Genomic DNA, 17,135 nt, shown 5'->3' with positions numbered 1-17,135 from the left:
GCTCGAGTATTCAATAAAATTTTGTTTGTAACTTTGTTATTTATTAAATCTGATTTCGACATATTTATGTTATCACAAAATATGCAATTATACAGTTTAACCCTCAGGTAATTATTTTGCTATTTGATGTCATCTCTTGTTAATACCTGGTGAGGTTTTTGTAGCAATGTTATATCTTGTTCAGTGCAAAATATTTGAGCTGTGTGTGTACATGCATGTGTGGCTATGTACACCCACGCTTAAAGGTGATGCAATTTTCCATTAAAGTTTGGGATATTCTTTGCTAGGAAGAGATAAATTATGGTTTTGCTTCACTGTCATAAATAATGACAGTGCTCCCTTATGTAGGACCCTTCACAGTCTTCACCCTGTGAAACAGGGGTAAGGGAATCGCATTAGCAATGGCTGGGCTGGTGCACACACTATTTCTTATTTGCTCAGCTTTATGTACTAATAGCAGAGGCAAGGCTAGGAACCTGAAATTCAGGGTTTTAATCCCTAGTTCTAGGTATCAGACAATTTCCTTTATCTTCAAAAAGTAATAGTAGAGCAGGGAATCAATAGTACTACACTTTAACTCTTCTCCTAGGTGTACGTTATTAAGCTCTGTCAGAGACTGCACTACAGACATCTTTGTTCTGACTCACTGCAGCTGTTCATATATATTTTTTTAATTGGCTGTTGCTATTATCTGGTACCTGAAATCAAATGTTTACCTCCTCTGCTTGGTATAGAAATTAGAAATGTGACATCCTGACCTCAATATTGGCTTTTAATAACTACTACACATTGCTTGCATCAGGCATGAAAACAATAAATTAATTTTCTAAAGCAGCTTAAGGAGAGTATCTCTTGATGAAGGCCAGACTGCATACTCAGAACTGACCATCCTATAATAGTGGTTGTACAAGTGGGGAATATTGGCAGGCATCCCTTGTACATAACCTACTGCATAGTTATATTTCAGAGAAGCTTTCTGGTATGTGTGGATAGTAACCAGGTCGTGTATTTATGAATCTGGAATGTTCCTAAAATGAGTTAGTACATGCTCTACATCAGTTTCCCAAGCCTTCTTCATACTCTAGTATTACGTTACATTTACAAACAGATTAAGCTAGATTGCAGCCTTAAGGGATATATTATTCCTGCGGACAAGCAAGGGCATTTATGCAAGTAACATTGATTGATTTTAATAGACGTTATGCATGTAAATCTGTGTGCAATGAGATCACATTATATTCTACAGAATACAGACAGAAATGCTTTAACCTGAAAACATACCTGCCCACTATTTGCAAGGTCTCATTTTCTTTTAAAACAGTGGACAGCAATGTTTTATAGCCACTGTTATCTACATTACTCCAGCATACAATGCATTTTGTGCCTGCTGCAGAAATATTGAATTCTACACAAATGTGTAGTGTAATAAAATCAATAACAGTGACAATTTGGATTCAATAGCACTGTATTTCTAAGCCTATGTCACGGGCAATGTTAAAGAATTGTTTACCAGAAGCCATCAGTCCCTACCCTATGGCACTAGGGTGAAATGAAGAATCCACAACAGCCTCCACATCACTCAAAAAGGCTACTATTCCTTCAACATTACATGGGTATAACTTCATAGAGATAAGAATAATATAGCCAATTTTGTAGGCAGTGTAATATATATAACATATAAATGTATCTCTTTAATAGAATTTCTAAATTAAATTGCATGGGTATTTTAGATGATGTGATAGGTAAGTTTATTGACATCACTTACCAAGATTTGCAGCATTGTGCTTGTCATTTATAACAGTTTACACGTAAGCGGCATCACTGAATGCCAAATACAGATCAATTATACTGGCTGCTATAGTTTGTTGTCATTACTACTAATTTGGGTTGCTCTTAAAGTTTGCCTTCCTTCTTATCCCAGCTTTCTAATCCATGGAATTGCGTAAGGCAGACCAAGTTTTCCCCTTTCCAAATCATTGCTACGTATTTACCAGCTAACTGGGAAGAAACAGATGGGTGCACTGATGTGACACTGTAGACAGAGTCATCAGTATCAAACACTTGCTATTAAATGCTAGAGAGCAGTTAGCTACAGGGTTTCCATATTCCCACTGCCTCTCCATAATATATGAAAGGACTTTCTTATCCAAAATGTTATGCATTCTGTGACAGCTGTTGTTGATCCTTATACACCGTTACTGTCTTTGTAGTCAGGAATGGTACGTAATCAGAAATGCATATGGCTGGATGGGAGATGATCTCAGAATGACCGAGTCTATCCCAGTTCTTTGGAGCAGAATTAGATCATTCCCAAAAGATGTTTGCCTTTTGTGGCTGCCTGACCCTGTGCTTGAATACTTGTACTTAACTATACACTTGTCTTCAGAAAATGTTTTTAATGCCTAACATAGATCTGTGCTGTAAATTAAGCCAATCGTTTCTTGCTATAGATCAGTAAACAGCATAGATCTGATAGACCCATATAAATTAATTGATGATACAACGTAACTGAGTTATTTCTACATAACAAAACATAGCTCCCTATTGCAGCTGCTGAATGTCAGCCATTCCTTATCCCCTCCATCACTTGACTGATATGGCGCAATGCTTCTTTGGTGCTTTGCAGCAGCAGTTTCTTACCAGCTCTCAGCAGTTTTACATGATTCATTTTTTTTCTGTAGTCAAATGCTGCATAATTTCAACTTAATTTTCGTTACATTTATTTTTACTGAACCACACCAGAGACTGTATGTGGTCCTATTTCTATGTAATATATTGGCTAAATGTTCATTAACTTACAGTGATATCATACTTTGGGTATGTTCCTATCTTGTACACCAGTTTTTCTAGCATGCAATGACAAACGTTACTGCATTTGTCATTAAGCAGGAACAAATACACAATTTCTCTCCAAAATGTGACTATACATATGGCATGCTGGGGTTCTGGGTGAACTGGCAATTTCCTGATCAAATTTACTTAGATCTCAAGTGCAGTATAAAAAAAGGCTTACTGGCCACCCACCAGATAAGTGCTGTGTGGGCTCTGGGATAAGGTAGGTTCTTTCTGCATTACAGAAGGAAACCCACAACTGGAACATGTTTAAGAACTTGGTCCATGCATTACCTACGTTCAAAGTCTGCTCCCTTTCTGTGAACCACTAACAGAAGAAAAATTTATAAAATCTTGTATTAGTCACTGTTACCAACAAATAAGTCTATGTTTTCTTGGGTTCAGATCAGCTAAGTCCTGTTTCCTGTGGTAAATTTTCCTGATCGCAGCTACACTCTAAAATAAGTCATATTGTGAGTCATTTTTTAAGACCTGACTGACACAAAATTTTAGGATTATGGTGTACAAACTAAACAGCGTTTTCTTTGAAAGCTTCCACAAACAACACCAGTTTTCACAGCTAAAGATCTGTCTCCACTTCTCTCCTACACTGAATGGAAAACAGAGATAAAGAAGAATAAGTGTTTTACAAAAGATGTGAAGAAAAAAAAAGATACAGCCATGCACTGAATATATATGCACAGATGTAAATACACTTATCTGAAGCAGATGTAAAAGCCACTGAAACAAATAAAGAGAGCAGAAAGGAAGAGGGAAGAATGTTACTCATGTTAAATATTGCTAAAAGAAGTGTAGAATATAACACCAACATGCAATTACAACAAATTAGGGAGAACACTTGGAAGAAAACAAAACAGAGGTCCCTTCTCTACTGTGTCCCTCAATCACTGGCTATTGCCAACTTCAGGGTGGCAGATATTTCTGCCCCTATGAGCCCCATTCAAAAAAATTCTTAATCTTGAGGCCAAGACGGATACCCCTGGGCTCAGCACTGAGCTGAGAGGGAGAGTGCCAGCAAGAGACCACAGATGGGAGATGGCACCAGCTCCTCAGGAGCCCCACTCGTGCTGCATGCCGCGGGGCATCGGGATGAGCTGGCAGTGCCTGTCTGCAGCAGGTGTGCCGCAGTTCATCTACCCCTCTGCTAGATCGTAGGATCAGAGCTCCAGAAATTTCCATCTTCTCGTTCTAGTTTTTCCCTACTGATCTGCGGTGTGATTTTCAGCAAATCTTTCCCCTTCTATGTTTTTCCATTTCCCTGGCTCTGGCTGCAAGCAATTTGGTGCAAACTGCTGTTCAGTGAGATGCCGCATGGCATGGAGTGCAAGAGCAGACCTGGTTCCTCACTAAAGCTTTGAAGGAAAGATGCAAATACAAACAGCGAGCTGTTTTCTTGACAGCAGGTACACATTTTGTCCTTGATCTTCCATTGCATAATAATCCCGAGAAGTCAACTTTCTGAAGAAAGCCACTGAAGTTTGCTGGCTCTTGCCTTAAGAGCTGGGTAAGAAAATAGGGCTGGTGGATTCAATCAGGTGTGTTCCTTGGAGTGCCCAAAGACTGCTGGAGCAGACAAGCTTGCCTTGGGTGCAGGCACGCTTCTCACATGGCACGGTTCTTGGCCACTCCTGCGACTGGTAATTACTAAAGCATACACAAACAAATATGGGGAAAAATGTGTATGCTTAAATGCCTAACATTATGTTATGGTTCTTTGTACTAGGGAACAACAGCCCCACAGTATAGTTTATTACTGTAATAACAGAAAGGTGCAACTTGTAAAACAAAATTATCTGATATAAACAAAGGCTCTGATTGAAAGAAAAATAAACCAAACAATCATACTATAATTGGTTTAGATGCCTTAAACACTGCCAGTTATGCAGTGGCTGCATATATTTTACATGGATTAGACAGTATTTTCTCTCACTTGAATTAATTAAAATATTATGTGAATGTTAATGAATTATTTTGCTCTAAATATGATTTAGATTTCTTTTGTATTCTTGCTCCGCTACCAAGAAGGTACATGTGGAAAATATTTTAATAAGTCACATTGGAATCAATTCTTAGTGTTCAGCTATATCACATTTCTCATAATACCCATGCTTCATTAAAAGCAGCTTTAAAATATTTGGTATATATTTATAGTCCATTTTCACACACATAAAACACAGCTAATGACAGGTGAAAATAATTATTTCCCAAGTTTGGTGTGAGATGTAGTATCTGAAATATGTTTTCAGGAATAATTTTCTAGGCAGTATAAATATTAATTGTTTTGTTTATAAAACCTCTCTTGGCTTGCTAAAAGGAACTTCTAAAAAGCCATGATTTATGCTACCATTTTAAAACAAATTCTGACTGCTGCAGGTTCTAAATATTCATATTCATGATAGTTGACTGATGTCTCTCTACTACAACAACAATTGGTCTCTGAGCAGTGCAGGTGTTTTCTTGAGGATAAGTCCCCAGAAAAATTGGTTAAAACCATATTAACTGAGACCGAAGATGCAAGTTCACAAAGAAAGCCTGGCAATAACACCCTAATCAAAGCAAATTATTTTCCAAAAGCTTTATGAAAATCTGTACTTTGAAAAGGAAGTTTCATGCTGTTTAGCAGAACACTTCTTGTAAGATCAAACTGTGAATCCCCAGCAGAACCTCAGCTGTTCCTAAAACACAGATAAAATACACAAAGCAAAACAATACTCTGTGTCTCATCCTTTCTGAAAGTATTGGTCTGTTCATCACATTTCTTGGTACTGCCCACCACTACCAGCTTATTTTAATCAACTGCTTTATACTCATTCTGGTAACTGCTTGTTATCCATTTCCATACCACTGGCTTATTCATTATTTCCAGCAAAACGTTACAGACCTCGTTTTATGAAAATGATTTATATACAGCATATAACATAATTTCTTTTTAGTTTCAAGTGAGTTTGATTGCAATTTAATTCCAATTCAAATAATACATTAGAATTTTCCCTTTTAAATGCATTTCAGTATAAGCTGTTTCACTTTTTCACTGTGGTTAAAAAAAATACTAGTATTAAAAATACTGGAGTCAAAAAATATTGAAAACCATATTTTCACAAAGAGAAGTTGATGGAAAATCAGAAAAAAAAGCAATGTAGAAAGAAGTTTCTTTTCTTCATATTTCAATATATATCCCCAAATGTTTGTTTTGAACAAAAAATATTTTAGAATTAAGTAAGTTTAGAATTAGCAACCGATAGTATTCAGAATTCATTTCATAACAATATTTAATAAGCTTCTTAAAATACTCATTTCTCAAAATAGCTGTAAATTTCTAAAAAGTAAGATATTTTTGATTTTAAAATAAATAAGTGATTTATTAACTTCTCTGTGGAGAAACCTCCATTGACAAAAAATAGATGTATACTTGCCTATTCTAAATCAGAAATGTTAAAAGTACCATTTTGCTTTCACGAAAACAAAAGATTAAATGTTTTAAAGGTTGCTATAAAAAGAAAAAAATGTTCTTTAAAGTGTATTTTTGATGATTTATAACTATCTTTAAATGTATATTATCTGAAATATCTTCTGATTTTGAACTTTAAAACAAATGTAGTAGATCATATTTCCAAATAACTCTGACAATTCAGGTAACTAATTTCAGCCTCTACAACAAATTATTTATAATATCACCCATTTTAGCTGATGTTTATATTTAATCATGTGTGGAAATTTCTTCCTGAAATCACTTAACTTTTACATAAAGAAAATCGAGAAAATTGGTTTAGGTCATTTTAGAGGTTTGTACAGCTTATTTGAACTCTGTACTTTGGGAGATAAAGTAGTTTGATTACCTGATCTTCAGGTGGAGAGAAAGAAAAAAATAGTCACATCATTTTTTTGAAAAAGTCCCCGAAAAAAATCTGAGGATCATATAAAGCCATATTAACTATGTGGCACTTCTATGGTTTAAATTCATTGTTTGATAGCATGAGCATTATAATCTCCCATGGCAAACTCTACTGACATCACCACACAGAAAGGCAGATAAAATGCTTCTAAAGGACAGAACCACTACATCTATTCCCTTCCAAATATTGGAAAAATATGGGACAAAAGGGTGAGGTTGTGTTGAAGACTGCTTATTAGTAGAATGATAAATCAGCACATTTGAGCACAGAGGTAAATGTCAGGGGACTGTGGGAATCTCCCTTCCACGTTCATCCTGAACGTGAAGCTGCACATTTATCTGGCCAAAGGACGCGGTGCCCCTCTGTCCCTTCTTGCAAACAGAGCCCGACTGGAATTAAAAGATCCAGAAATTTTCAGGGGGAGACAGCAAAAAGTGAAGACTTTTGCATGTCAAGTGAGACACATAATGATTCTGGAACCTGAGAAAGGTTTTCTGTACCAAGATTGATACAGCTGCCTAAATTTTAGGTTAGAAAAGAAAGCAAGAAGGAAAGTGGGAAAGCAGGAAGGAAAGTGGGAAAGCAGGAAGGAAAGCAGGAAAGCAGGAAAGAAAGCAGGAAAGAGAGAGAGAAAGAGGGAAGGAAGGAGGGAAGGAAGGAGGGAAAGAGGAAGGGAAGGAGGGAAGGAGGGAAGGAGGGAAGGAGGGGAGGAAGGAAGGAAGGAAGAAAGGAAGGAAGGAAGGAAGGAAGGAAGGAAGGAAGGAAGGAAGGAAGGAAGGAAGGAAGGAAGGAAGGAAGGAAGGAAGGAAGGAAGGAAGGAAGGAAGGAAGGAAGGGAAAGAAAGAAAGAACACATTTAAGAAAACCAAAAATGTTACACAAACAGAAGGAGGTAGTGTATGTACATGTGAAACTTATAACGTGATTTTTCACATTCTTCTTTTTTTTTAGATCTGTATATTTGAATCTTTGATGCTTTCACATTTAGAGGTTTATGGGGTTTGCCATTCACTTCAGCATCTTTTTTTCTGATAAATTGTGGGCTTCAGACGTTGTTGAGGAATTTGTGTGATTTAAACTAAAGTGTATTATGAGCATAAATTAAGTTCTTACAAAGTATGCATGGTCTTCTGCAAGCACTCACATGCCAGCGGCCTTTTCCTTGAAGGTGTGAATAGTACCAGCTCCCTTTTCTCCAAGAGAAATCAGAGGTCTCCCTCTGCTCTCAGCCACTGTCCAATCACCAGCCCCCCCCCGGGTGAAGGGTATGCGGAATTGCTGGGGTCGGTTTTGAAGCAAGGAAAACAAATTTTAATTAAGCTATAGGATTTCATCTATGCTTGCTAGCACTGCGAGTCCAGGTAAAGTATTTACATTATACCCTGCTTTCTGATGTGAATTCTTTTAATTTGTACAGTATTATAACCTTTTTTTTAGTTATTCTAAACCAGCGTATGATGCCAAGTCCTTGACACACACTTTTTGAGTTATAAATCCACTTAGTTATATTACACTTCCCATTGTAAGAGGGCATCTGGGTCCACTCTGACAGTTAAACCACCGTAAGAGCTGGTTCTGGAACTGGACAGTAATCACCCTCGAGGTCCTGAAAAGCATGTGCTGGAGGGTACCAGCTGGGAGAACTGGGAATTAGGCACTCCAGGTGTGTTTTCCCCCATGGACGCGGAGCAAATTGACAACTGGTTTGTGATTTTTTTTTTCTTTTCTTTTCTGCGGTGAATTTGAGTATTTGTAGGAATCGGGTCCGTACAAAATGTTCTCCACGCCACAGAACGGGCTGACGACGTGCCCGGCTCCCCCGCACACCCTGCCCTCCTCGCCCCCCGGGCCCGGGCACCTCCAGCTGCAAGCCTGTCGGGGCAAAGACTTCGCTGGGGAGCCGGGGCGGGGGGGGTGTTTCTTCAGCAACAAAGTTTCTTGAGGCTTCCCGAAAGCATTCATGGGCGCTTACTTCCTGCCGGAGCTCTGCGCCCTGTGAATGGAAAGTTGCAAAAAAAAAAAAGGCACAGAAGAATACGTGTTTTCTTGGAGAAAAAAAAAAAAAATTATTTCCCACGAAGGGGGAAAGACAAAAAAAAATCACACCAGCAACCCCCTTCCCCCGGACTCTCCCCCCCAACCAAAACAAAAAAAAAAAAAAAAAAGAGGGGGTTATTTCCCAGCGCCGTGCACACTAAGCCCTAGGAATGAGTCAGGCTTCTCAGTGCTGCCGCAGCCGGCTGAGCCCGCGGCCGTGCAGCGCCGAGCAGGGCGGCGGGGCCGGGGCCGGGGCCGGGCCCTGCCGGGACCCCCCGGGGCGCCTCGCCCCGGGCCGTGCCTGGCCGCGGCGCTCGCGGCGACCCTTGCGGTATGCGGCTGCCTTTGGCAGAGGCACATGAAGGATTTCATTGAGTGTGAAGACAGAGAGCAGAGACAGAAAGCAGAAGGAGGCGGCTGCAGCCTTTGTAGTCGGGGAGGAATGCGGAAATGTTGAAGCACTATGTCAAACTTTTTTGAAACGGGGTCAAGTCACATTCAGCCAGCGTGGGAAAGCAAGGGGAAAAAAAAAAGTTGAGGAGAGGGAAAAAAAAAAAAAAGGCAGCAAGCTGCTGCTGCTCCCAGGCTGAACAGAGGCCGAGGGAGAGAGCGAGGAGAGGCAGCGCAGCGCCGGGGGCGGCGGCGGAGCAGCGGCAGCGCCGAGGGCCGGTGCCCGAGCCCCGCACCGGCAGGCTGCAGCCGGCGGGGCTGCGGTCGCGGCGCTGCTGCTCCCCAGGGGCCGCCGGCTGCGATTTTTATTTCGCGTTTTCATTTTCCCCGGACAGGGTGGGGGCGGGAGGAACAGGCTGGGAGACGAGTGCGAGCTGCCTTCTGCGCCAAGGTGCAGCCCGGCGGCGGCAGGAGGATGCGAGCCGAGAGCGGCCGAGCCGCGGAGCAGCTACCTGTGTGGCCCGGGCGGCCGCTGCCGGGACCTGCCGGAGACATCGCCATGTGAAGGGGCAGACCCCGGGCCGGCTCTCCACCCCGCCTTGCTCAATGGGAGGTTTGTTTTAGGGAGGACTCACCCCCTCCTTTCCCACACCCCCCCCCACCCCCTCGGGGCTGAGGATTATTTGGGGATCTGGTGGCAGTGGAGGCGGCTGTGGCGCACACCAGGTAACGCGGGGCGCCCATGTGCTCCGCGCACCCGGCCCAGCGGCGTGGCCCATACGCCGCCCCCCGCCCGGCCCGGGGAGCCCACGCCGCGCACCCCCCGGAGGACGGCACCTTCGGCGGCCGGGGCCGGGAGCAGCTCGCCCCGCGGTGCCGCCGCACGCCGCTCGGGGTCGGCGTGGGGGCGCCCCCCGTGCCGGTGGCCGTGGGGAGGGGGCTGCCCTCCCGGGAAACCGCCGCGGGGGTCCCCTCAGCGCCTTGCCCGAGCAGCCGAGCCGGGTCCCCCTCCTCCGTCCCCTGAAGGGGAAGCGGGGGAACGCGGTTCCCCGCGTGCCCCCCGCCGCCACCCTACGCCGCGTGTGAGGTGCCCGCGGAGGGGATGTCGGTGCCGAGGCGGGGGGTGGGGGCCGGGGATGGCCTCCGCTATCCTGCCGTGCCTGGGGCGGGCGAGCGGTAACTTTCCGCCCGGCGCAGCTGCCGCGCCGAGCCAGGCCCGCCGCCCCCGCGGCCACGCACAGCCGCCTCGCCGCTGCCCGCCGCCGGGGGGCGCCCTCCGCAGCGGCGCGGGGCGGGGCGGCGCGGGGCGGCGCGGGGCGGCCGGGGGCTCCGGGGCAGGTGCCCCCGCGGCGGCGGGCGAGGCGCGGCCGCCCGGTGATGCTGCGGGCGCGGCGGGGGGCGAGGGGTCTCCCGCTGGACGGGGCGGGGCGGCGGCAGCTCTGGTGGTGGCAGCTGAAGGCGGTGGCGCAGGGTGGTGCCTCCGGCTGAAGCCGGGGAAAAGTGATGAGCAGCGGGCACAGGTTTCCTTCAGACTGCTTTTCATCTGCAGCTGAAGTTAAGATCAGCATGAATGTAAAGAACTACCTCTGGCTTTATGCGTGGGTTCGAGTTGGGGGACCCCCGACTGAGCTATCTGGGGCACTTTAATCTTAGCATGGTTAAAATATGGTGTGGAAGAGGGTTACAGCTCTGGAGATCACAATATCATTACAGTAAAAAGGGGCAGGGGGAAAGGAGAGGATTGATGTGCAGTTTTGTGAAGGGAGGGGTTTTATCCACAGTCAGAACGAAGCACTTTTGCCCTCCAGCCTCATGCACTACACAGCAGAGCATGTTGTTCCTTGAAGACCAGCTTTCCTCATGCAGCTCTGCAAGGAACTGCCAGTCACACATCCAGTGGTAGCAGTGCCCGCAGCCAAAAACCCGTCCATATTCATAAGTTTGCTAAAGTCCGCATTTCTGAATCTACCTCTAGCACACAATGCTCGGTAACACTATTGTCATTTAAAGATGTACATATTTCTCCTCCCCACAGACGCTTTGAGGCAGGATCTTGTCTCTTGCAATGCCTTCATGCAGGACTTAGTACAGGGGAGAGCAGATCAAGGCTGAAATCTCCAAATGCTGTCATTTGCAAATAAGTAACAGTAGTAAAGCATGGGACACATTTCCAAGACAAACTTTGAGTCCTGCAGTTCTGACATAAGCTCCTGGACATAACTTCCTCTCACACATGCATAGTTAGCTCTGCCACCCCCAACATCTCACAGGGCTGTCGTATTCAGCCCCTTGCTCGGTAAAATCCCACAGCACGCGGTTGCCCTGTAGGTGTGTATTGTAGCCTTCTGTGCAGACCGTGATAACTACATAGTGTTGTATCAGCCATGCAGGGTCGTTGATACATCTATCACCCTGGTCATTCACGTCTTCCATTGCACCAAGTTTTTGCTTTGCATGTAACTCTCTACTATATAAGCCTAATTTTCTCAGTTTTTGAATGATGCACAGTAAACTAAACTCACTTTTCTTGCTTGGTTTGTCCTCCAGATCTAATTGGCTTTATACAGACAATGCTCCCAAAGACTGTATGATAATTCCTGGTGGCCGAAAGAGGAGGCACATTGGGGCCCATACAGAAGAGGAACGGGAACAGGAGGGCAAGAGCTTCCTACTGCCCCTCTGGCAGAGGTGCCAACTGTGTGGCATATCTGCAACGCGAGCAAACTACTAGTATTCAGAAAGCGAGCAAGACTGAGAGCTGCCCTGAGGCACTTGGAGTAAGAGGAGTGGTGCCAGCATGGATAAGGACAGCACAAACCTGGCTGACCAGCAGTATGAATGTGTGGCTGAGATTGGGGAAGGAGCCTATGGGAAGGTGTTCAAAGCCCGAGACTTGAAGAACGGAGGTCGCTTTGTTGCGCTGAAGCGGGTGCGGGTGCAGACCAGCGAGGAGGGCATGCCGCTGTCCACCATCCGAGAGGTGGCAGTTTTGAGGCACCTGGAGACGTTCGAGCACCCCAACGTGGTCAGGTGAGGAAGTGGGGCAGGCGTTCCGATCAGCGGGGTCCTGGTTTTAGTGCATGAATTGGGCTAGCAAGAGTTTGGGAACAGAAATGGACTGGACACCAGTCTGGGTTTGTGGATGAAGTGAGCACTAAACTGTGTACATGAAGTGTGGTTTGAGGTTTCAGCAGGCCATGGTGCTGCCTGCCAGACCTCACCTCATCCCTGTGCATTGCCTCCCACACACACAAACACCCATCTCCAGAGGCATAGGTGTGTGATTTAAGTGTTTGAGTGGATGGGCAAGGAGCCATATATACACTTTCCTCAGGCATAAGAGAGAATGAAAAAAAACTAACAACTCCCTGGTTTTGTCTCTGGTATTAGTTCTACCAGCTGCAGCTGATTTTTAGCAGCTCTATTCATTATCAGAATGGCGAAGATTATGAAAGCAGTAGTGGAATGTGCGATCTACCTTTTTATGTGCTTTTCTAGATAGTTATAAATTATTGTGTTAAAGAGAGGTAACAGCTTATGACTTCAAGCTTTGCAGGCGGCCTCATGAATACTGTTTGACTGGTACTAACTTCTCCGCATGCTGATAGTTCTGCTGCCAAGAGTGCAACAGTACAGACATCAGGCCTTGCTTGCAAAATGCTGGAAGTGGCCGCAGGATGTCCTTTCTGTCATGTCAGCAGCGTAAACCCTGGATAAATGACCTGTGTTCTTGAACATTCTCTCAATGGTAAGGCTGGCCCTACTGTGACCTCTTACATTTTTCTGTATCTGGAAACCTCCAGCAGCCTGTGAGTGTCTTTTATTAATATCATGAACTTTAAGAAGTAAGCTTCACTTTGCAGACACCCAGGTACGCAACAATTTGAAACGGGTCACCATCTTGCTGATGGTGCTGTATTAACTAGAATATTTCCTGTTATTTGTGTTCTTGTACACACATATTGCATAGCAAAAAGAAAATATTTAATACTTCGCTAACACCAAGCCCCATTCAGTCTTTGAGAAATAGACACTCTGAAGGCAGAGGTGACCTTCAGAATGGCTTGTAGCTGCGATCCTCCTGTTTTAGGGTCTGAGATGAGGGGTGTATAGCAGGTGCAAGAGGAAAGCTGAGACAGAGAACAATGTTTAAAATACAAAAGTGAATAGCTAGAGATAAATTCATTTTTCTTCATCTCAAGGCAGTGTAATACAACAGTGTCATTTCTGCCTCAACTGAACAGGCAAAGCATGTGTATTCTGTAATACTGATAATGGAGTCCACGTTGGTAGAATGTCATCAGTCTCTTTGCAGTCAGCAATGGGGTGCACACTGCAGCTCACAGTTTTCCATTGCAGATCAAGCAAATCCACAATTTGGTTAAAACCATTATTTTGACTGGCACCTAGTAGTGCCAGAGGTTTAGTCTATAAGTTTAAAAAGTGGGGCATCTTAGCGTGGACAACATCTCAATTTGATCACTGAATTAAGTGCCTTGGTTTACAGAGGATCACACACAAGATTCTTCTTTGTCAGTAGAGATAACTGCGAGTTTTCAAAATCTCTGAAATCCAGCCCAATAATTTATGACAGTAAATAAGGATTTAGGTGTCCGGGTTTAGACATTTATGTATTTGAGAATTGTGATACTTGTTTGTGAATAATTCAGCATAACGATACTTACGATTTTTTCTGCCATTTAGATCTTTCCATATGAAGTAAAAGATTTGTTTAAGAGCTTTCTAATCCTGAATTCAGCAGAATCATGAAAAACAAAATTCTTGTTTTCCGAAGAGCTATTTGATGATCTGACTATGTAGCTGCAGGCTTGTTTTGCTTGGTTTTAAGTGCAGTACAATCTTGACATAGCGTTGCATAAATATATTGAAGCTTAAAATATTTTTATAAGTTTGAATGAAAATTCATTGTCTGCAAGCAGTAAGTATGTTAACCAGCAATATGAGAATGTAGTTTCAACACAAAAATATCTGAAAGTGTGTTCCAGGTCCTCACAGTGGCGTTGTGAAGCCTGTACCTTTTGCCATAGGCAGCATTTCAGATGTGAGGGATTGGGCTGTGATCTCTCAGGATGCTCAGGACCGCAGCTGCACATCTTTCTCCACAAGCAGGCAGGGGAATATAAAACCAATTTCAAACGTTGTATTTTCTGAAACGAGAGGAATAATATTTCAAAGCTCAGCTCTGTTTTGCATGTTTTTAATCTGTAGAGCAGATGAAGTTATAAGTAGCACTTTGGAGTGACTGAAATCATATCCTTATAATGAAAGATTACTTGAAAATATTTAAATGCCCCAGTTCCGTTACAAAATACCGTAGAAGAGCTTGTAATTTATTGAAATTGAAGGTCTATTTTTGCGTTATGTAAATATACTCAGAAAAGGAAATACTATAACAGAAGATCTGCAATTTTAAGCAACTGATGTAGCTGTACTTCATTATTGAACATATGATGCTCACTAAAATGTTCATTGTTTGGGCATGCATTCTGGAAACTGGTATTATGGCCAGGCTAGTGAATAAAAATAATGGCAAATGCAGTCTACATACCAGATTGAAATGTACATCATTTTGAGAGCACTGTGATAAGAACACAAATATTTGAAATCAATGTGTTTTTATTTTGAGGGGACATCTAGCTTTTTCTGTGAATAAAACAGGCAACTACCCTGAGAGAAATAATGAGAACCGCAGATATAATGCTGAATCTGTTACCTCTGAGTAATGGCATGTGTGATCCATGAGTTGCTCAATGCAAACCGACAGTCAGTCTTTGAGTCAAAATTTAGACAGACTTCAGAGAGATGAGCGGCGCACGCCCTGCACTCGGCTGTGGCACCCTCACGTCAGCTGGCAGCAGGAGCAGAAGTCACAGGCCACACCTCATCATGTTGGACACAAATGGTGGATCTGGGCCTCTCCAGAGGATGCAGTAAGGAGCTCAGCAGGCCAGGGCTTCTCTGTCTCCTAGAAGTGGTGCTGAACACAGGAATCATAGAATCACAGAATGTTAGGGATTGGAAGGGACCTCAAAAGGTCACCTAGTCCAATCCCCCTGCCGGAGCAGGAACACACAGTTGGGTAAGGAAAAGACCCAGTACTTGCTAGGTAGGTAGAGCTCCATGGCTTTGTTGGCCATGGAGCCATGGTGCAGGACCAGCATTGCTCCTGCAGCCCAGGGGTGTCGGAGCGGTTGTAGATTCCCTTCCTCTCAAATCCTGAGAAACACTTAAAGCCAAAACTGGTTGCCAGTGCTGGAAGATAATTTTCTCCGTAAGATAGAAATGTCTAAATAGCATAGAGTAATTTTAAACAAAATATTTATCATATTTTTCCATGCTACTGCCTCCTAGTTGTGAGAGCTTTGTTTCCCATTTCCTCTCTCCGAGTCTATCGGTTCCATATTCGTACAATGAAGGGATGCATTTTTCACAGCACAGTTGCTTCTACAATGATAGATAATGAAGTTAGATAAGACTTCGCTGCAGGATAAAGCAAACTGAGGTGCAAGATAAGAAGTAAAAGGAAGTCTAATCTTCATCAGAAAAGTGGTAGAAGTGGAAGTCTCTGGACTATTGATTATAATGGACATAAGGCCTGTAGGACTGATGTAAAATTTCATAAGGCTGTCAAAAGTAGTATACAGAAAGGGATGGAAAAAATACAGTTTAAAGGATGATTGCTATGTCCTTAAAATATTATCCTGTTCACATTTGCCCTTATATAGTGTTTCTCTCCATCAGGACACCTTACTCTATTCTACTTATCTTCACAAAATAAAGTGAAAAGTAGAATCTTCAAGAGTAAGTCTTACTATGAATTGCTCTAAAATGAGCTACGTCGTAGGCTTTGAAATGTCTTTTGTAGCTGGTCGTGTGATCAAGGTGCTCCTGTAGCTCACTTTTCAGACACTAAGATGTAGTGATTTACTAGAGCTTTACTATATACAGTAGTTAAATTTGGCAAAGTTGGTCCAGCACTTATGTGGCTTAGTGCTGTTCTGTTTGGGAAAAATAAAATATATGTAGACAAAAGACAGACTTTGCCAGGAATAAATGAAATATTAGATTCAGGAAATTCCTGTGTGTAAAACTGGGAGTATTCCGTGCTGCAATATATCTGTAAAAATTCTTCTTATGATTATAATGCTAAATTCAGTAATGTATTGCATTAATTTTATCTCTCTCCTGCTGGTAATCAGATTAATAATTTTCCCCTAATGTTAATCATCCATCAAACCGTGAATTTGCTCTCGGGGAAGGTGATATACAAGACAGAATACTGTAGTTCTTTCTGTGCTTTCTTTCTAACATATATATTTAACAGTTTTAATAGTGTTAAACCTTAAGCAAAAAGATCAAACCTGCAAAGCTGGATGTTTTTGCTTCCTGACCTGTAGTTTTTGATAGATACAGCTTTTTCAGTATTTTCATGGGTTAGCAAGTCTTCAACTTTAAAATAACCAAAATTATATTGAATATAATCTATTACAATATAACCTAGTCTGGGTTATTTTTCCAAAGATAAGTGTCAGAAATCTTGCTTTTCAAGGTCATCGTTACTATATCGTAAGGAATTCAAAATCTTAGTTCTCTCCTTCCTGTTCGGTTGCAGAATAGGTGCGTCAGCTGATTGACTGAGGTTCAACAGAACAATCCACGTAGCTGGAAGTGTCACTCTGTGCCTCAGTCTTTTTAGTGTATGGATCAGTGCAGGGCCAACCCAGTAATTATGAGTATTTGCACAATTATGCCATGTTCAAGGGTTTATTTTATTTTATATCCATTGAAATATAAATGATGCTGTAAACTGTCCTCTGTGGTACAGCAGTACTGTCATGTTGCTTTTTCACTGCTTTTGCAGTCCAGTGGTCTCTTGTCTCGTGGTTTGCACTTGAGAACTTGATGGAGCCCATCAACTGGTTCCCTTGGCACGGCCACTTGC

The 17,135-nt window shown here is 43.0% G+C and overlaps 1 protein-coding gene across 1 annotated transcript in view; it reads left to right on the top strand.

The window, feature by feature from the left end:
* The first annotated feature begins 9,470 nt into the window (after positions 1 to 9,470).
* The window catches only part of CDK6 (cyclin dependent kinase 6), a 130,500-nt gene continuing 122,835 nt past the window's right edge, over positions 9,471 to 17,135 (top strand). Inside the window, exons 1-2 of the mRNA XM_065628307.1 lie at positions 9,471 to 9,785; positions 11,720 to 12,202. Of these exons, the coding sequence (XP_065484379.1) occupies positions 11,970 to 12,202 (233 nt within the window). The 5' untranslated portion in view covers positions 9,471 to 9,785; positions 11,720 to 11,969. The remainder of the gene's footprint in view (positions 9,786 to 11,719; positions 12,203 to 17,135) is intronic.

Source organism: Caloenas nicobarica, chromosome 2 (assembly GCF_036013445.1).
Source record: "Caloenas nicobarica isolate bCalNic1 chromosome 2, bCalNic1.hap1, whole genome shotgun sequence".
Lineage (NCBI taxonomy): Eukaryota > Metazoa > Chordata > Aves > Columbiformes > Columbidae > Caloenas > Caloenas nicobarica.
This window is presented reverse-complemented; position numbering and strand designations above follow the sequence as displayed.